Source organism: Triticum aestivum, chromosome 4B (genome assembly GCF_018294505.1).
Source record: "Triticum aestivum cultivar Chinese Spring chromosome 4B, IWGSC CS RefSeq v2.1, whole genome shotgun sequence".
NCBI lineage: Eukaryota > Viridiplantae > Streptophyta > Magnoliopsida > Poales > Poaceae > Triticum > Triticum aestivum.
The window spans coordinates 557927434-557949496 of record NC_057804.1 but is presented as its reverse complement, the minus strand read 5'-3'; the positions used below and the strand labels follow the sequence as shown (position 1 = coordinate 557949496).

Sequence of the window (22063 nt, the reverse complement as noted above, 5' to 3'; positions counted from 1 at the left end):
GCTCCGGAACACTTAGGCTGGCCGGCATGTGTCCTTCTTCGTTCCTGTGTCTGTCCCTTCGGGGAAATGTCACGCGATGAATACCGGTGTCCTGTTAGCCCGCTACAGCCCGGTTCACCGGAGTCCTGCTAGCCTAGTGCTACAGCCTGGATTCACTTGCTGATGACCGACACGTTCGATGCTAGGTCATGGATGCCTGTCCCTGTAAGTTTGTGCCACTTTGGGTTTACGACTAGCCATGTCAGCCCGGGCTCTTTATCATATAGATGCTAGCGACACTGTCATATACGTGTGCCAAAAGGCGCAAACGGTCCCGGGTAAAGGTAGGGCGACACCCGTGGGAATACCGTGCGTGAGGCCGCAAAGTGATATGAGGTGTTACATGCTAGATCGATGTGGCATTGAGTCGGGGTCCTGACACCTAGGCCTCGCCGTCGGCCACCGCCGTGGTGCTCTCGACGCGGCATGGTCAATGTGGTCAACGACCAACTTCCATCGGAAGAGTACTGTACATGGAGAGGCTGACAGTTGGGTCCGCGGCAGCAGCAAGGAAGTGCCTCCTTATTACACGGAAAATAATTATTCCTCCACCTGACAGCGGGGACTCACCGGACGGGCCACTAGTATTTTGCGAAAAAAATTGTTTCCCCCTGACTGCTGGGACCCACCGGACGGGCCACCGTATAACGTGAAAAAAACGTTCCCCCCGCTGTCATCTCGGACCCACCGGAAGTGCCTCCTTATTACGCAAAAAAATGAATACTCCCCCGGCTAGCTGGGACCCACCTTGGTGGGAGGCTGTCTTGTGGGCCTACTAAGTTGACGGGGACGAAGCGCTTTCTCAACTTAGTCAATATGAACGATTCTAGCTCTAGTGACCGTACGATGTCCATCCAACGGCCGTACTGCTTCTTCAACTTCTGGTCTTCTTCCTCCAGCCGCGCAAAGCAGCGCTGGTCGTGCCACATGCTCCTGCCTCCCATGGCCGGCTGTGCTGCCGCAGAGGCCTCAGCGCCCCTACTATTCCCACCGCTGGCCAGGCCCTGCGGCGACGGCAGCCTCACACCGTAACCGAACCAGTGAACCCTCGTACTCCTCTCCGCGTGGGCTTCCACTACCGCGTCTTCCCCAGCTCCGTGTCGTCCCCTTCCTAGGCCTCGTCGTCGTCCACCGCCGTGGTGCTCTCCGCACGGCGTGGTCAACGTGGTCAAGGAACGACTTCCATCGGAAGAGTACTGTACGTGGAGAGGCTGACAGCTGGGTCCATGGCCACAGCCCAGTTTTTTTGTGATTTGCCAAGTAAGTCGCTTTGTCAGGCCTGTTGGGCTGTAAATCTTTCAAGACAAGGAGACCTTTCATTCGGCTGGCCGAGAAAATGGCCCATCAGTAATGAGAAATGGGTTATACATTTTTAAAACACATCAAACCGGCAATTAGTTTCAAATATATTTTTTTTCATTTCAAGATTTTAAATTACATTAATTTTTATGCGTGGAGAATTTGTTGGATTTTATATTGATATACATTTATTTTTAAAATCAGTTTGAATGTGAGTCAAAATTTCGGGATTAAAAACAGTTCGGACCGCACCGAAATATACAAAATTTCGTATAATTTTTTAACCGTGGCCACAATATGGGCTGTAATGCTAACAAAAAGAATATGGGCTCCAAAAAAACCTTAAGAATTAGCAAATGGGCTATAAATTATTAGAAATAATGGTAGATGGGTTGTATGTTGTTTTCCACAGATTTGAGGCTTTCCTAAAAAAATGGTTGACGCACAAGCAGTAACGGTTGGATGTCCATCCAATGGCCGTCGTGCTTCTTCAATCTCTGCTCTTCCTGCTCCAGCCGCTCAAACAACCGCCGGCGGGACTGCCTGCTCCCTCCTCCCCATGGCCGGCTGTGCTGCCGCGCAGGCCTCACCGCCCCATCGTACTCCCATCGCTGGCCTAGTCATCCCTCTATTCACCCACACCTGTTGTTATTCTCCGGCGATGGCAGACGAACCAGTAAACCCTCGTACAGTCATACTCCCCTCCGCGTGGGAAACAACAGTGAACCAGTGAACCCTCGTACTCCTCTATGCATGGGCATACAATGCCGCGTCTTCCCCGGCTTCGCGTCATCGCCTTCCTAGGCCTCGTCGTCATCCACGCTCTCGGCGCGGCATGGTCAACATGGTCAAGGAACGGCTTCCATCGGACGTGGACTGTATGTGGAGAGGCTGATAGCTGGGTCCACGGCCACAGCAAGGAAGTGTCTCCTTATTACGTGCAAAATAATTATTCCTCCACCTGACAGCGGGACCCACCGGACGGGCCACCGTATTTCGCGAAAAAAACGTTTCTCCCCTGACTGCTGGGACCCACCAGCTACACCTTCGCACGCAAGGAAGTACGTCCGGGCAAAAAAACGATTCGCCCCCCTGACTGCTGGGACCCACCAGCTACATCTTCGCATGCAAGGAAGTGCGTTCGGGCAAAAAAAAACGATTCGCCCCCTGACTGCTGGGACCCACCAGCTACATCTTCGCAAGCAAGGAAGTGCCTGACAGTCGGGACCCACCTGGTCAAAGCGTACGTAGCATTGTCATTCTGGTCGCGAACGTGTACGTACATATATACTGGTGGGTGTAGAGGCGCGCACGTGTCGTAGTAGAGGTGCGCACGTAGCATGTACACGTACGTACAACGGCCAGGGTACAAGAAAGAAAATACGGCCATGTATGTTTACATACAGGCGGGGTCTCGAACGCCTACTCGCGCATACGTACGGCGAGGGCTCGTGTACATGGCTTGGTCGGAATGGAGAAACAGCGTCGTCGCCGTGTTCATGGGGAGGCAAAGGAATGCGTCGTGTTCATGGGGAGGCAACGGAATGCGTCATGTTCATCGGGAAGCAACGAAACGTGTGGGAGCCAACCAGCTGGGTCGGAACGGAATGCGTGGTCATGTTCATCGGGAGGACTTGGACGGAACAGGAGATGGAAACAAGGCCTGGTGTACCGCAGAATGGAGGAAACGGACCTCCTACGTTCGGAACGGGGTCCTGTTGATCGGGAGGGGTGTGGCGTACCGCAAAACGGAGGAAATGGACCTCCTACGGTCGAAACGGGGGTCCTGTTGATCGAGAGGGGTGTGGCATACCGCAAAACGAAGGAAACGGACCTCCTACGGTTGAAACGGGGGTCCTGTTGATCGGGAGGGGTGTGGTGTACCGCAAAACGGACGAAACAGACCTCCTATGGTCGAAACGGGGGTCCTGTTCATCGGGAGGGGTGTGGTGTACCATAAAATGGAGGAAACGGACCTCCTACGGTCGAAACGGGGGTCCTGTTCATCGGGAGGGGTGTGGCGTACCGCAAAACGGGACTCCACGGGATACTGTTCATCTCCACCGTCGACCTCCTCCAGCCTCCACGGGCTCCTGTTCATCCAGCCTCCACCACGCGCTACTCCACTGGCTACTGTTCAACCACCCCTCCACCGTCTACTGTTCATCCAGCCCTCCACACCACGGGGTCATGTTCAACCACCCCTCCACGGTCACCCCTCCACCATCTACTATTCATCCAGCCCTCCACACCATGGGGTCCTGTTCATCCAGAGGCAATGCCATCGCTTACTGTTCATCCATGCCCCCCCTACAATGCTCACTATTCATCCAATCGATCGGCTTCAGTTAGCAGCAGTAGCGAAGGAATCGCTCCATCGGATTCAGTTAACAGCCATTGATCGATCGCTCGGGTTCAGTAACGCATAGCCTGCAGTGCAATCGCTCGGGTTCAGTTAGAGCCCAACACCTTGCTCGGGTTCAGTTAGAGCCAACGCCTCGCACACACGCGTGTACGTGTACGAGAGAAACGCGCATCGCTCGGCCCCCGACCTCCCACCGTAACCGGCAACTCCCCGAAATTTTCCTCCCCCTCGCTTCTACCACGGTTTTTTCCGTCATGGACGGCCCAAAGAATGTCATGCAGCTGCGTCTCCGGCCCGCCCAGGATGAAAAGCCCATTTTCTGTCATGATTTTTTGTCATAGAAGTAGGAGCCCACCACATCTATGATGATACCGGGTTTTGTCACAATTATCATCATAGAAGTGTCATATGTATGACAGAAAAAAAATTCGTTCGGCCCAAAATGTCACGGATGTGTCTTTTTTTTGTAGTGTGTGTGACACTGCATTTAGTCACATTGGAGAAACCAACATGGAGAAATTTCATAGTGATGAATTTTGAAGTCATATGATTGAGAATCATCTGACACTTGCAAGTTTCATCCAATTAGTGAAGTAAACTAAAATACCATTCACAAGCCATAAAGAACGAGCAACAAAAATAATTGGAGGTCTGCATATTGATGTATGTAATCCAATAAGTGTTGTTGCAAGCACTGGATTTATCTATCTTCAAGATGACTCAAGTAGATATTTATATTTATTAATTGAGACATAAATCTAAATCTTTTGAAGTGTTTCAAAAGTTTTCAAAATGAAGTAGAAACTATTGTAACAAGATATTATGTTCTACAATTGGATTGCGGAAAAGAATATTTGAGTTACAAATTTAGCGAATGTATAATGAGCTATAAAAGAATTTTATAGCTTGCACCTCCTAGAAACACTACTGAGAGTAGATTGTTTTAAGTAGATGCAATCAAAATATGTATGACATGGTGAGATTAAATATGACAATAATTATTTCGCCAATATACTTTCAAAAGTGATGCTTTAGAGACTGTGGCTTTTACACTAAAAAAGGAGCGCCATCAAATTTATTGAAGTATGTGCTACTTTGTAGGTTATCCCAAATAGTTGGGTATTCCTCTATCACTAAATCGAGGCAAAGTGTTGCCACAAAGTGCGGAAGTTTTGAAGAAAAATATTTTCTACAAAAGAGTGAGCGGGAGGACAGTGCAACTCGACAAGATTGCAGAATGTTCATAATTAGCTCAAAGAAAAGAAACACTGGAAGTAATTCTAGAATTTCTTACTGCGACTGATACAAAAGCCTCTACATGAGATATAGAGGCTACGGTCGAACTTGCAGCTAAACTATATAGGTTGGGAAAATTCGTGCAGACCTTTGTGGTATGAAGACAAAATATTGTTGGGCAAACAATGAACCTATAAATCACAGAGAAACGTTGATGGGCCCTGACTCCGGAAATTGGTTATATGCCAACATAATCCGAGATAGTATCCATTCACATAATTCAAGCTTAGAACTAGATGAACCCTCCGAAAGACTTAGAGTCTAAAGACTAGTAATCATCTATAAACTAACAAAGATATTATGAATAATTTATGACGAGATCAAAGAATTGACTATGACGAGATTGTCTCATCATAGCAATACTTAAAGTCAGTTCGGGTTAAACTAGCAATTATTAAATATTTCAATTATGAGATAAAGATGGATGACGAAATGATTCCCATGAGATGGAAATAGAACCAAGGTTGTTTGTTTGATACGATCCAAGGGAATTTTGTCGATCCATACGATGCTAGTAAGTATACAAACTTCAAGAGATCCTATAATGGTCTGAAGCAAGCATAGTGGAGTTGGAATCTTCGTACTGATGAAATGGTCAAATAAATTGATTTCATCGAGTAAAGCGAAGATTCTTGTATTTAAAAGAAAGTAAGTGGGAGCATGGTAATATTTCTAAACACTATATGTACATGACATATTGTTGATTGGAAGTTATGTAAATTTCTTGACACGGATTAAGACTTTGTTGAAAATAGTTTTGTAGTAAAGTACTTAGGCAATATAGTCATTGTATTAGACATAATAATCTATGGAGATAGTAGTGTCTAATCGGGCTTAGCCAAAATACATATTTACAAAAGTACTAAAGAAATTTAGTAAGAAAAATGTCAAGAAGATTTTCTTGTCAATGTCACATGGAAGGAGTCGGTATACTGAAATACTGATGAGTGAAATATGATTTCAACCACACTTGTATTTCATGGTATGTAAAAAATCAGATATTTCCAATACTCTAAGTTAGTTGTAAGTCAAAGTTACTAGTATGGTCAAATTGTTGATCATAGGACAACAATGAAAATGTCTTTAAAGATTAATGAAATGTTTCTCACACACGAAGAAAAATGAAGAGATTGTTGTAAGGAGTTACATCAATGAAGGCTCGTTGTAAGTAGTACATTGATAAAATCTTCATCTGTGCTCCAAGTGATTTTTGATTTCAAATGAAAAGTGATTTATGGTGGCACGGTAAGTTAGAATTTGTCCAAGAAAGTTATTGTGGTGAATTCTATAACAGAAGGCTGAGTATATTATTGCTTTAGAAGCAAAAATGAAGGGCGATGAATCGGAAGTTCATTTATGAGCTTGGTATGGTTTCTAGATGATTGTATCATTGGAACACTATTCTTAATTGTGGTTCCATAACTCAGTCTAAAGAATCAAAGGTTCTACCAGTGAATCAATATATATACAAAACCAGTTTCACAAAAATTATGAATTCTTGTCAAAGCATGATAGATGCATAGAAATGCAAATGATACACGCGGATCTAAAGTTGTCAGATTCGACAGAACAAAGTCGATACCACAAGCAGAGCATGGACTGACACCGGATTGCCATTTGTGTAAAAGTGAAAAGTGCTAACTAGATTATTGACTCTAGTGCAAGTGGAGACTGTTCGAAATATGCCCTGGAGGCAATAATATTGTATTATTATTTTTCCATATTCATAGTTAAGTGTTTATATTTCATGCTATAACTACTATGATTCTGGAATATGCGATTCAGTGGATAACTCATATACACATGTGGAATGATAAAAGTAAACAATAGGTTCCCGGTCTCGCCTCTAAGACCGGCTCAAGGGTTGTTGTTGATCATGTTTTCTGAATCTTAGGATCTCCTTAAGCCTAACAATAGTCCTAAAATAACATTGAGGGTATGACGTTAGAAGAACGATCATATTGAATAGACCCAATACTTGTCTGTTATACTATGTTATTATATCGTCTGAAATCATCTTGTATAACATGGAGTGTTAGCATGTGTTTTAGTTCCTCGGACCATGAGAGTGTCTCGGTCACTACAACTGGATGGTGGGCTTTGGGATTTCTCAAATGTCATCTGTAACAAGGTGATCATAACGATAACTTTCAAGCTCACTAGAAAGTTTGACAAGTGACCGGACAACTTGAGAGTGGGATTTGCTCCTCCGACGATGGAGAGATATTCTTAGGGACCTCTCGGTGTGACGCATCCATCATCGTCTGGCCAGACACAGGTGACTACGTCACGGGGATGCCGGAACACGTCAACAAGAAAGAAGAACAAAACTCTTAACGAGAGCAACGATATAGTGATCATGGTGATGACTCAGGAGGATACCGATGCACACCAGGTTTTGTAAAGTATTGCAAAGCAAAGGGAACATCACATGATAGCCAAAGGTTCACTCGAATATCATTCGTGTAATCATAGGGACCGATAAGGATGTACACGGTTCCTCTATCGGTCATTGAACGAAAGGGTTTCGTTCATGTCTATGGTTCACCAAACCTACAGGGTCACAAGCTTAAGGTAATCACGATCTATTGAGTGTTAGTGGGACAGGAGTGATGAGATATATTTGTGGAATTGTTTCATTAATATCCGGAATTGTTCCTAGAGGTTTCGGAAGCGTTTCACGTTCACCGGAAGGGTTTCGGTGAATATCGGGTAATACCGGGCATTACTGATTAAATATATATAGATAGAAAATGTTTTCAGGGTTGTTAAATTATATATATAATGCTCTAAAAATGTGTACAACATTTTATATTTAATTAAAATAGCAATGGGCCTTAAAAGGCGAAGAGGTGGAAGGCAACTTGGGCCACAAGGGCCCAAGTAGGAAGGCACCCCCCCCCTTTCCTTGTGGGGAGGGGGCAGATTGGACTAGGGGAGGGAGTCCTACTCCCTCTCCCTAGGCCGGCACCCCAAGGGGGGCTTTCCCCCTTGGTGCCTAGCCCCTCTCTCTCTCTCTCTCTCTCCTCTAACCTATATATACTAGAGGATTTTCACCCTATGGATATACAAGTTTTGGAGCCTCCTTTAGTTGATCTAGTGCACGTTCTAGCTGGTCCTAGTTGACTAATTAGAGCGAGCCCTAGCCACCTCTAATCATCATAATTATAAACCCCGTGTGGTTCTTATATCCTCCCTCTAATTCTCCAGCGATGATTAGCGCTGGTTGGTGAAGCGTTGTCGGATCGTGAAGACCGTACACTTGCAACCAAGTAGCTAGAGAGGTTGTGATTTTGATCTTCCGTACGAGGGCGGTTCGTGGGATCGTCATCGACATTCGAGGGACTCCAAGTACGATCTACACCGACTTGTCTACTTCCGCTCCACTCCCGGAGTCGATAACGATCGTTGATCACAACCCGTTATGCATCTTCATATTGTTCTTGAGTGATCGTAGGGCAATTTTTTTGTTTTCTACTACGTTTCTCAACACAGATATTCTTAACATCTTTGATTAAAGATTTTTTTAGCTCTTGATGCTTAATTACTGTTGTAGTTATATCCATTCATCACTGTGAGAAACATTTTTGTTGGGAGAACAAAAGGAGTGTGATTTACCGGTAAAAAATAAGCCACCAAGGCAGTCTGGTGTGCAAGAAGTTTTTGAATATGTATGCAAGATCCAATTAATGTGAGGAAGAAATGAGTTTCGACCTTGGAGACGACCTTAATCATTTTTTTTATTCATTTATATGCATTGCAACCCGTAGCAATGCACGGTCATTCTACTAGTTAGTCATTTGTGGCAATATTCGAACATCTCCTCCCAATGAACGAACATCGCCAGAAAGCCTAGAACATCTCCTCCCAGTGAACGAACATCACCAGAAAGCCTAAAATAAATTCAATAATAGCAAGCACCTATGCCAAGTTTAGGACTTGCCCTACTGGACTGGTTCCACCACAGAAAACCTAACCATCTAAATTAGGCTAAGTGTGCTAGCAATTCTCTATTTTATTTTTATTTTTTGAAACAATGCAATTCTCTATTTGTAGCAGGGCAAATCACCATCTTGTAGCGTGGCAGTTTTCTATATTTGGGCATGGTAAATTTTCTAGACATGCATGCTAATTTTTTCTGTGTGTACCATGGCGATCTTTTTGTTTTCTAGCATGGCAATTTTCTCCGCTTAACATTTTTTTGCCACGTTCTGTTTAGCCCAAATTTGCATGCACTTTTTGATGCAACGGGTTGTCTCTCTCTATTTTTTTTCTTTCGCGCGGAAACCCATTGCAGAAAATGCCTGGAAAAGATTCAATTGTTCTCTCCCTTGACACTATCTGAGGGAACGATCGTCCCTGCAGAACCTCCCTAAGAGAATGTTCCCTGAGGAACCTCCCTAAGGGAATGTTCCCCCAATATAAGGGTCACAGATTTAAATAGTTCTCTTGGCACCCGTCGGCGCCGCTATCAATCTACCTCATCTTCTGTGTCCTAAGGGCCATTGAGGCGCGGTAGATCCCGATTCTTGCTGGGGAAGGCTACTGCTCCCTTTTTAGTTATTTTTTAGATTGTTTATAATTTGTGTCCTGCTCGGGAAGGTGGGGCGGAAGCGGCTCCCTGAAGATGAAATAAAATTATCCCCGCCTAGCCCCATCTCGATGGTGTGTGTAGCATCGTCGGAGGGCGGGTGAAGGTGAGTCTCTCGAGGATCACGTCGAATTCGGGCAGTGTTTGTCTACAATGGATCTGATTTGATTCAATTTTTGTCCGTCTGCGTTCGTGTGTCCAGATGTTGGATCCTTCCGATCTACGCGTCTCCTCTTCCGTGACGGTTGTTGTTCAGGGGTGCTGGTCGTTTGGGACCCTAACATGATCATTTTTTAACTGTCTGCTACAACAAGATGCCCGACTCCGATGAGAGAGGGGGCACGATGACGGCGACACACCTTCTTCGTTTTCCCCAAATTAGGCAAATTACCCACTACATATTGGCACTTATCGAGCTCGCTTTGGTGCTTGTAGTCGTCGTTGTGTGCTTTACATATATGAATGTAATTTACTGTATTTCTGGTGTCTTTTGTACCATTATGATGTTTGATGAATTGATTGGAGGGTTTTTTTTTGTTTGTCAATTGGGTGTGAGTGGACCCATGTTCACCAATGTATCAAATTTCAACAGATAACATCAAGGTATATAACCATCCGAAATCTGGCGAACTGTTTATGGATCAATGGATAGGTGGGCAGTTTTTCTGATGTGCATGGTTGCTAGTGCTAGCGAAAAGAAACAACATGAGTAGCCACGGCATGAGGTAACTAAAACAGTTTTGCTAAATGCCAGATGGTGTCGGTCCTTTCTTTGCGGAACAAATGGTGTCGGTATGGTAACATGTCCCAGTCATTCCTTTCGTGCTTCTGTTGGGAAAGATATTCTTTCCTCCATTGTGTAGAGAAACGGGGAGTATAATTTTTGCTCCTTTCCGCACGGAAATGTCCTGCTTTCTTCACATCCCCTGCAAAAGCACCGCACAAAGAAAAGAAAAGAAATGAAATGACTTCCGCTCGCTCATTGTATTCATCGTCAGACCCCTTCTTATTGTGATCCTTTTCTTTATCGACCTCCCTGCTTGTTGCCAAGCAGAGAACGTGCAGGAGCGACAGATTTTGGATTTCACCGACTCGACGGCACACGAGAACTAGTGGACAGTAATGGCAGATACTTCTACTACCACCATCACGTGAATCTATAGCCTTGTTTGCGCGACGTCCGAGGTCAGATCGTCCAGAAACAAAATAGTGGAGTGCTAGCGCGTCGATCCAAGCCGACGACGACTGGCGGATTTGGATTCTACTCACCGGAGATGTTCACGTGGCGGTGCGCACCGCCGTTTCCCCCCGCAAGAGATCGAGAGAGAGAGCCTTTCCACCTACTGCATACGCACACACGGCGTGTATGACACTACGGGAAGGAACCCGCGCGGCTCACTGGAGCAGGTTCGCGTGCCGCTGTGTGCCTCCGTGAGCGCTCCGCGTGGCCCGCCGACCGTTTACTCCTTTCCCCAAGCCGAAGCCTGCCTATTAAACCCAACGTTACTCTTCCTCTGCTTCCCTGCCAGTTCATTACTCTTCTTCCTCCTCGCTCCCAGTTTTGAATCGAGAGAGAGGTGTTGGGTGCAGCTAGCTTGGAGCAAGCAAGCGGATCCAGGAGGAGCCGACCGGAGTGCGGAGATGGCGGACTGGGGGCCGGTGGTGGTCGCGACGGTGCTGTTCGTGCTGCTGACGCCGGGGCTGCTGTTCCAGCTGCCGGCGCAGGGCCGGATCGTGGCCTTCGGCAGCATGCACACCGGCGGCCTCGCCATCCTCGTCCACGCCGTCATCTACTTCGCCCTCATCACCATCTTCCTCATCGCCATCGGCGTCCACATCTACGCCGGCTAGACCCCCCACTCTTCTTCGCCGCACAGCGCTTCTCGGCTCTGCCGCGCGTTATTAAGCTTTGTTGCCTGCCGAGCTTGTCTGTCCCTTACTACTATTATTGTTGATGTACTGTGTGTGTAGTAGCTTCTGTTGTCTTCTTTGGTTGATCGGAGAAACAATCGGAAGCTAGTAGTATATGGTTTGGTGGTCGGCTGTGGGGTTTCGTTTGAGATGGCTCTATCTCTGGGATGAAATTTTATCCGGAGAAGAATGGATGTTGTTGTTGCTCCTGTTGCCGTTGTGAATCCTCTCTTGAATTAACCTTGGACGTGTCAATTTATTTATTTCTCGCTTGATATCCAACCTTTTGATTGTTTTCTTCAGCTATCTGTTGCTTCCGTAGAAAAAAGCTATGTGTTCCGAGTTATCTGAATGACACCACCTCACTCAAAATCAAAAGACACGGAACAAAAACCATTCCAACTCTGTTGCGTGCACTGTGCAGTCGTATAGCAGCAAATGTTAATCCATCAGAATCTGCCCGTAGCTTGCACTAGTAGGTTTTGTCACCCCCTTTTGCGCACTTCGCGGATCGTTTCATTTGGGTCGGTCATGCTCGCCCCGGCTCCCCTGCCGCATAAGCTGCGCTGGACCAAATCGGTTCATGTGCAGATGTGCTCCCACCGACCGGATCCCCTTTGCTTCCATCGCCCGTCAGCACCTTGAGCGCATAGATGCGATTAAGCAGCTTCGAATCGGATTCTACTCCGCTGCAAAGTCACTTCGAACCGACACACGCTAACAGTTCAAACCGGACTCCTACTAAAAAGTCAATTCGAACCGCACAGACTATTCAGGTTAACCTGACTGCACATGTACATATACTATGCATACGAGAAAACGAATACAAGACGATGATCGATACGATGTCGCAGCCGGGCGAACGTGCCACCGAAAACACGACTCTGGACGACGACGTGGTAACGGAGATCCTGCTGAGGCTGCCGTCCGCCTCCGTGTTCCGCTCCCGGGCCGTCTGCAAGGCGTGGCGCCGCATCACGACGGACCCCTCGTTCCTCGCCGCCCACGCCGACCGGCGCCCAGCCGAGCTGCTCGTCGTATCAAGAGGGGAACCATCTTTTCTAGACGCCATCCCGCTGTCTCTGCAAGTCGACGACTTGACGAGGCGCCGGAGCCAACTCCATCACCCCGAGGGCTGTGAGATCGGTGTCCTGCTGGGTTGCTGCGACGGGCTCGTGCTGTTCCGGAAATCCTCTCAAGATTTGTTAAGCAACGATGTCTTCTTGTGCAACCCGGTGACCAGGCAGTGGGCGAGGTTGGACGTGACGCCACCTTCTTGCGCGGCCTGGCCAGGCCGTGCTGCTTCTACAGGCACCGCCCATCAGGCGAGCACCGGCTTCTCGTTCTCGCCGCCGCCGCCACCTCGCAACCTCCTCGCCGTCTCGGGCCCGTGGCTGACGGTGTAGTCGTAGACTGGTTCACCTATTTCGACCACTAGGCTCACCACACGGGCAAAATTCACTGGACGGTCCATCCTCTGGCAAGCAGCTTCGAGAAGATCCTGGCGTTCGACACGGTGTCCGAGGATTTTCGGCTGATGTCGCGCCCACCGTGGCCGAGGGATCACTACGACGACGAAGATCTCTGCCTCCTGGAATTGGACGGTAGGCTAGCCGTGACGGCCCCTGAACTCCATGGAGATTCCGTGGAGCTCTGGGTGCTCGACAGCTCGAGGACTATGACGACGACCAGAGCTGGTCACACCGCTTCCGGATCGTCCTGCCGCCGCGGTTCTGTCCATATTGGTGGACGGGCACCGGCGTCCCCAATGTCGTTTTCGTGGCAAGCTACACACATAATGTCAAGGCGCTGTACCATCTTACCGAGAAGAGGATCGTCATGCAGATGAAGTTTGTCAATAGCCCATCGGGTTTCTGCTACCTCTTCAAGGATAAGGATAGCCTTGTGCCGCACGCTTTCTTGAATCCGTATTAAGTTTCCGCCTGAAATGCACGCGCCAAATCGATGTACTCGACTCATAACTCCCTCCGTTCCTAAAGGAGTATAAGTCTTTTTAGACATTGCAATGTAAACCACATATAGGGAGCAGAAACAAGTGAATCTATTCTACAAAATAAGTCTATATACATTTATATGTAGTCCATATTAAAATCTCTAAAAAAAAGCTTATATTTAGAAGCGGTGAGAGTAGATTGCCTCCAATTATACTCGATCAACATGCATGTACTTTGCTCTCATTTTCTTGCTCTTCCAATATATAGGAGATGACAGGAACTTTCGATAAAAAGGAAATTGTTTTTCTTTTCAGAAGTCAACGCTAGATTTTCTTTCCATATAGAATGTGTATGCACCCCAGACCAGACGTCCACTGGTGAAAAAGGAAGTCAAGTTTATTTCAGAAAACTTCTAAACTTTTTTGACTTTTCTTAATTATTATTTTTCTCATATCAGGTGTATATACACCAAGTACCAAAGGGTACTTCCTATACTTTGCCTTCATATAATCATGTTCTTCCGCTGTATAAAAGGGAGTACATGTCAAACGGGGTCAGGGTCTAGCTCAGTTTTCAAAGGTACTCATAAGAATAATGTGTGTGCGTCAGTACATGTCAAATGGGGTCAGGGTCTGGCTCAGTTTTCGAAGGTACTCATAAGAACAATGTGTACCTGTGGGTGAATGTATTACATTTTATATGAGCGTGTATGTTAGTACCTCTCTATCATGTTTAAAAGAAAGTTTTTATTACCTTGCGGCCTTCTCCTCCCCCTCTCCCCTCCTCAATAAATGCACATATAAGAAAATACATTTTTGATAGAAATGATATGGAGATGGCGTTCGTTGTGAACATTTTTCAGGCAACACTATGCCGTCTGCCATACCTGACGGGAAGGACACGACCATTGTCCTCAATCCCCTACAACAACGTACACCGTGGTGTTGTCAATCGTCGTAGAAAACAAAAACAAAATCATCCTACAAATCAAGAATTAAGATCACTATGAAGATGTATACAAGGTAGATCTGCTCGTTACCAACTTCAAGTTGCAGCGGTAGAAGAGTTGATGCAAATCTTAAAGTCCTTTGAACCGTCCCTTGAATGAATATCCAAAGCACGATCTCTCTACGGATTGCACGCATACGAGATAGACAACCCGACTTCGCCGTCCAAGAATAGGCGTCGCCAGAGAACTAGAGGAGGGAGGAGCAGCCTTATGGCATCTCATAATTTCCTGGAGAACTGGAGGGAGAGAAGGGGCACCCGAGATTACACAAGAACTTGTGTCTCGGGGGGGGGGGGGGGAGGCTCCCTTGTGGAGGCGCACCAAGGAGGTGGACCCCTTCCCTGAACCCTAGTCGCACCAAGTCATGGCTTGGGGATAAGGAAAATGGGGGCGCCACCCTAACGGGTCTTAAGGCCCATATAGCTGCCCCGTAATAGGCCTACCCTATTCGAGGAGCCCGGAGTGCTTCCTATAATTACAGAGGGCTCCCAGAAAATCCCAAAGCCCTCCTATGTAATTATATTCACTTTCAGAACTTTTTCACCTACCTAGAATATTTTTTTCCAAAAGTGACTAGATTTATGATTGGTAAACTGCGGCATTGACCATCTCCACACTAACCATATCATGAGATGACATGGACGACGAGATTCTTCAACAACAATGCCTTCAAGAATGGAGCGAAGCTAAAGCAATGCCTCGGATACAATCAGGAAAGTCGGAATCTATGTTTTCATCCTACAGAATCAGTCCGAGCATATCTGAGGCTGCTAGAACTAAGAAACACGGAAGACAAGGTAACAACGTAAAAAATATTGTCGTTGAGGCCTCCTTAGTGTTGGGAAACGTAGTAATTTCAAAAAAAATCCTACGCAAACGCAAGATCATGGTGATGCATAGCAACGAAAGGGGAGAGTGTTGTCCACGTACCCTCGTAGACCGAAAGCGGAAGCGTTAGAACAACGCGGTTGATGTAGTCGTACGTCATCACGGCCCGACCGATCAAGCACCGAAACTACGACACCCCCGTGTATAAAGGAGTAGAGGAGGGGGCCAGCCAAGGGGGGTGGCGCGCCCTAGGGGGAGTCCAACTCCCACTGGGAGTAGGACTCCCCTTTTTCCTATTAGGAGAGGGAGAGGGAAGGAAGAGGAAGGAAGGAGGAAGGAAAGGGGGGGCGGCCCCCCTCCCAATTCGGATTGGGCTTGGGGGGGAGCCCCCTCCCTTGCGACTTTCCCCTCCTTTCCACTAAGGCCCAATAAGGCCCATATACCTCCCGGGGGGTTCCGATAACCTCCTGGAGCTTCGGTATTGTCCCAATCTCACCTGAAACCTTTCCGGTATCCAAATATAGTCGTCCAATATATCGATCTTTATGTCTCGACAATTTCGAGACTCCTCGTCATGTCCGTAATCACATCCGGGACTCCGAACAACCTTCGGTACATCAAAACTCATAAACTCATAATAAAACTGTCATCGTAACTTTAAGCGTGCAGACCCTACGGGTTCGAGAACTATGTAGACATGACCGAGACATGTTTCCGGTCAATAACCAATAGCGGAACCTGGATGCTCATATTGGCTCCTACATATTCTACGAAGATCTTTATCGGTCAAACTGCATAACAACATACGTTGTTCCCTTTGTCATTTGTATGTTACTTGCCCGAGATTCGATCGTCGGTATCCCAATACCTAGTTCAATCTCGTTATCGGTAAGTCTCTTTACTCGTTACGTAATGCATCATTTCGTAACTAACTCATTAGCTACATTGCTTGCAAGGCTTATAGTGATGTGCATTACCGAGAGGCCCAGAGATACCTCTCCGACAATCGGAGTGACAAAACCTAATCTCGAAATACGCCAACTCAACATGTACCTTTGGAGACACATGTAGAGCTCCTTTATAATCACCTAGTTACGTTGTGACGTTTGGTAGCACAGAAAATGTTCCTCCGGTAAACGGGGGTTGCATAATCTCATAGTTGTAGGAACATGTATAAGTCATGAAGAAAGCAATAGCAACATACTAAACGATCAAGTGCTAAGCTAACGGAATGGATCATGTCAATCACATCATTCTCCTAATGATGTGATCCCGTTAATCAAATGTCAACTCATGTCTATGGTTAGGAAACATAACCATCTTTGATTAATGAGCTGGTCAAGTAGAGGCATACTAGTGACACTATGTTTGTCTATATATTCAAACATGTATTATGTTTTCGGTTAATACAATTCTAGCATGAATAATAAACATTTATCATGATATATAAGGAAATAAATAATAACTTTATTATTGCCTCTAGGGCATATTTCCTTCAGTCTCCCACTTGCACTAGAGTCAATAATCTAGATTACACAGTAATGATTCTAACACCCATGGAGCCTTGGTGCTGATCATGTTTTGCTCGTGGAAGAGGCTTAGTAAACGGGTCTGCAATATTCAGATCCGTATGTATCTTGCAAATCTCTATGTCTCCCACCTAGACTTAGTCCCGGATGGAATTGAAGCGTCTCTTGATGTGCTTGGTCCTCTTGTGAAATCTGGATTCCTTTGCCAAGGCAATTGCACCAGTATTGTCACAAAAGATCTTCATTGGTCCCGATGCACTAGGTATGACACCTAGATCGGAAATGAACTCCTTCATCCAGACTCCTTCATTTGCTGCTTTCGAAGCAGCTATGTACTCCTCTTCGCATGTAGATCCCGCCACAACACTTTGTTTAGAACTGGACCAACTGACCGCTCCACCGTTCAATATAAACACGTATCCGGTTTGCGATTTAGAATCGTCCGGATCAGTGTCAAAGCTTGCATCGACATAACCATTTACGACTAGCTCTTTGTCACCTCCATAAACGAGAAACATATCCTTAGTCCTTTTCGGGTATTTCAGGATATTCTTGACCACTGTCCAGTGATCCACTCCTGGATTACTTTGGTACCTCCCTGCTAAACTTATTGCTAAGCATACGTCAGGTCTGGTACACAGCATTGCATACATGATAGAGCCTATGGCTGAAGCGTAGGGAACATCTTTCATTTTCTCTCTATCTTCTGCTATGGTCGGGCATTGAGTCTAATTCAACTTCACACCTTGTAATACAGGCAAGAACCCTTTCTTTGCCTGATCCATTTTGAACCTTTTCAAAACTTTATCAAGGTATGTGCTTTGTGAAAGTCCAATTAAGCGTCTTGATCTATCTCTATAGATCTTGATGCCCAATATGTAAGCAGCTTCACCGAGGTCTTTCATCGAAAAACTTTTATTCAAGTATCCCTTTATGCTATCGAGAAATTCTATATCATTTCCAATCAACAATATGTCATCTACATATAATATCAGAAATGCTACAGAGCTCCCACTCACTTTCTTGTAAATACAGGCTTCTCCAAAAGTCTGTATAAAACCATATGCTTTGATCACACTATCAAAGCATTTATTCTAACTCCGAGAGGCTTGCACCAGTCCATAAATGGATCGCTGGAGCTTGCACACTTTGTTAGCACCTTTTGGATCGACAAAACCTTCTGGTTGCATCATATACAACTATTTTTCCAGAAATCCATTCAGGAATGCAGTTTTGACATCCATTTGCCATATTTCATAATCATAAAATGCAGCAATTGCTAACATGATTCGGACAGACTTAAGCATCGCTACGGGTGAGAAAGTCTCATCGTAGTCAACCCCTTGAACTTGTCAAAAACCTTTCGCAACAAGTCGAGCTTTGTAGACAGTAACATTACCATCAGAGTTAGTCTTCTTCTTGAAGATCCATTTATTGTCGATGGCTTGTCGATCATCGGGCAAGTCAACCAAAGTCCATACTTTGTTCTCATACATGGATCACATCTCAGATTTCATGGCCTCAAGCCATTTTGCGGAATCTGGGCTCATCATCGCTTCCTCATAGTTTGTAGGTTCACCATGGTCAAGTAACATGACTTCCAGAATAGGATTACCGTACCACTCTGGTTAACCTACGAGGTTTGGTAGTAACTTGATCTAAAGTTTCATGATCAATATCATTAGCTTCCTCACTAATTGGCGTAGTTGTCATAGGAACCGGTTCTTGTGATGAACTACTTCCCAATAAGGGAGCAGGTACAATTACCTCATCAAGTTCTACTTTCCTCCCACTCACTTCTTTCGAGAGAAACTCTTTTCTAGAAAGGATCTGAATTTAGCAACAAAAGTCTTGCCTTCAGATCTGTGATAGAAGGTGTACCCAATAGTCTCTTTTGGGTATCCTATGAAGACACATTTCTCCGATTTGAGTTCGAGCTTATCTGGTTGAAGTTTCTTCACATAAGCATCACAGCCCCAAACTTTAAGAAACGACAACTTTGGTTTCTTGCCAAACCACAGTTCATAAGGCGTCGTCTCAACGGATTTTGATGGTGCCCTATTTAACGTGAATGTGGCCGTCTCTAAAGCATAACCCCAAAATGATAGCGGTAAATCAGTAAGAGACATCATAGATCGCACCATATCTAGTAAAGTACGATTACGACGTTTGGACACGCCATTACGCTGTGGTGTTCTGGGTGGCGTGAGTTGCGAAACTATTCCGCATTGTTTCAAATGTAAACCAAACTCGTAACTCAAATATTCTCCTCCACGATCAGATCATAGAAACTTCATTTTCTTGTTACGATGATTTTCCACTTCACTCTGAAATTCTTTGAACTTTTCAAATGTTTCAGACTTGTGTTTTATTAAGTAGGTATACCCATATCTGCTCAAATCATCTGTGAAGGTGAGAAAATAATGATACCCGCCACGAGCCTCAGTATTCATTAGACCACACACATCAGTATGTATGATTTCCAACAAATCAGTTGCTCGCTCCATAGTTCCGGAGAATGGCGTTTTAGTCATCTTGCCCATGAGGCACGGTTCGCAAGTACCAAGTGATTCATAATCAAGTGATCCCAGAAGTCCATCTGTATGGAGTTTCTTCATGTGCTTTACACCAATATGACCCAAACGGCAGTGCTACAAATAAGTTGCACTATCATTATCAACTCTGCATCTTTTGGCTTCAACATTATGAATATATGTATCACTACTATCGAGATTTAATAAAAAATAGACCACTCTTCAAGGGTGCATGACCATAAAAGATATTACTCATATAAATAGAACAACCATTATTCTATGATTTAAATGAATAACCGTCTCGCATCAAACAAGATCCAGATATAATGTTCATGCTCAACGCTGGCACCAAATAACAATTATTTAGGTCTAAAACTAATCCCGAAGGTAGATGTAGAGGTAGCGTGCCGACCGCGATCACATTGACTTTGGAACCATTTCCCACGCGCATCGTCACCTCGTCCTTAGCCAATCTTCGCTTAATCCGTAGTCCCTGTTTCAAGTTGCAAATATTAGCAACAGAACCAGTATCAAATACCCAGGTGCTACTGCGAGCATTAGTAAGGTACACATCAATAACATGTATATCACATATACCTTTGTTCACTTTGCCATCCTTCTTATCCGCCAAATACTTGGGGCAGTTCCGCTTCCAGTGACCAGTCTGCTTGTAGTAGAAGCACTCAGTCTCAGGCTTAGGTCCAGATTTGGGTTTCTTCTCTTGAGCAGCAACTTGTTTGCTGTTCTTCTTGAAGTTCCCCTTCTTCTTCCCTTTACCCTTTTTCTTGAAACTGGTGGTCTTATTTACCATCAACACTTGATGCTCCTTCTTGATTTCTACCTCCGCAGCCTTTAACATTGCGAAGAGCTCGGGAATATTCTTGTCCATCCCTTGCATATTATAGTTCATCACGAAGCTGTTGTAGCTTGGTAGCAATGATTGAAGAATTCGGTCAATGACACTATCATCAGGAAGATTAACTCCCAGTTGAATCAAGTGATTATTATACCCATACATTTTGAGTATATGTTCACTGACAGAACAACTCTCCTCCATCTTGCAGCTATAGAACTTATTGGAGACTTCATATCTCTCAATTCGGGCATTTGCTTGAAATATTAACTTCAACTCCTGAAACATCTCATATGCTCCATGACGTTCAAAACGTCGTTGAAGTCCCGGTTCTAAGCCGTAAAGCATGGCACACTGAACTATCGAGTAGTCGTCAGCTTTGCTCAGCCAGACGTTCTTAACATCGTCAGTTGCATCTGCAGTAGGCCTGGCACCCAGCGGTGCTTGCAGGACGTAATTCTTCTGTGCAGCAATGAGGATAATCCTCAAGTTACGGACCCAGTCCGTGTAATTGCTACCATCATCTTTCAACTTAGCTTTCTCAAGGAATGCATTAAAATTCAACGGAACAATAGCACGAGCCATCTATCTACAACAAACATAGACAAGCAAAATACTATCAGGTACTACGTTCATGATAAATTTAAGTTCAATTAATCATATTACTAAAGAACTCCCACTTAGACAGACATCTCTCTAGTCATCCAAGTGATCACGTGATCCAAATCAACTAAACCGTGTCCGATCATCACGTGAGATGGACTAGTTTTCAATGGTGAACATCACTATGTTGATCATATCAACTATATGATTCATGTTTGAACTTTTGGTCTCCGTGTTCCGAGGCCATATCTGTATATGCTAGGCTCGTCAAGTTTAACCTAAGTATTCCGCGTGTGCAACTGTTTTGCACCCGTTGTATTTGAAGAGCCTATCACACCCGATCATCACGTGGTGTCTTAGCACGAAGAACTTTCGCAACGGTGCATACTCAGGGAGAACACTTCTTGATAATTAGTGAGAGATCATCTTAAAATGCTATCGTCAATCAAAGCAAGATAAGATGCATAAAGGATAAACATCACATGCAATCAATATAAGTGATATGATATGGCCATCATCATCTTGTGCTTGTGATCTCCATCTCCAAAGCACCGTCGTGATCACCATTGTCACCGGCGCGACACCTTGATCTCCATCGTAGCATCGTTGTCGTTACGCCATCTATTGCTTCTACGACTATCGCTACCGCTTAGTGATAAAGTAAAGCAATTACAGGGCGCTTGCATTTCATACAATAAAGCAACAACCATATGGCTCCTGCCAGTTGCCGATAACCCGGTTACAAAACATGATCATCTCATACAATAAAATATAGCATCACGTCTTGACCATATCACATCACAACATGCCCTGCGAAAACAAGTTAGACGTCCTCTACTTTGTTGTTGCAAATTTTATGTGTCTGCTACGGGCTGAGCAAGAACCGTTCTTACCTACGCATCAAAACCACAACGATAGTTCGTCAAGTTAGTGTTGTTTTAACCTTCGCAAGGACCGGGCGTAGCCACACTCGGTTCAACTAAAGTTGGAGAAACTGACACCCGCCAACCACCTGTGTGCAAAGCACGTCGGTAGAACCAGTCTCGCGTAAGCATACGCATAATGTCGGTCCGGGCCGCTTCATCCAACAATACCGCCGAACCAAAGTATGACATGCTGGTAAGCAGTATGACTTGTATCGCCCACAACTCACTTGTGTTCTACTCGTGCATATAACATCTACGCATAAAACCTGGCTCGGATGCCACTGTTGGGGAACACAGTAATTTCAAAAAAAATCCTACGCACACG

At 45.3% G+C, this 22063-nt stretch overlaps 1 protein-coding gene and 1 pseudogene across 1 annotated transcript; both read left to right on the top strand.

Annotated features, from left to right (window-relative positions):
* The first annotated feature begins 11064 nt into the window (after positions 1–11064).
* LOC123095212 (uncharacterized) lies at positions 11065–11764 on the top strand. The gene has a single exon (XM_044517011.1). The coding sequence runs from the start codon at positions 11232–11234 to the stop codon at positions 11439–11441; it is 210 nt and encodes a 69-aa protein (XP_044372946.1). The 5' UTR covers positions 11065–11231; the 3' UTR covers positions 11442–11764.
* Positions 11765–12354: 590 nt separating this feature from the next.
* On the top strand, positions 12355–13436 carry LOC123095211 (uncharacterized; annotated as a pseudogene).
* Positions 13437–22063: the final 8627 nt, after the last annotated feature.

Excerpts from the sequence above, each read along its gene's own strand:
- LOC123095212 (XM_044517011.1), top strand. The coding sequence starts at position 11,232 with ATGGCGGACTGGGGGCCGGTGGTGGTCGCGACGGTGCTGTTCGTGCTG.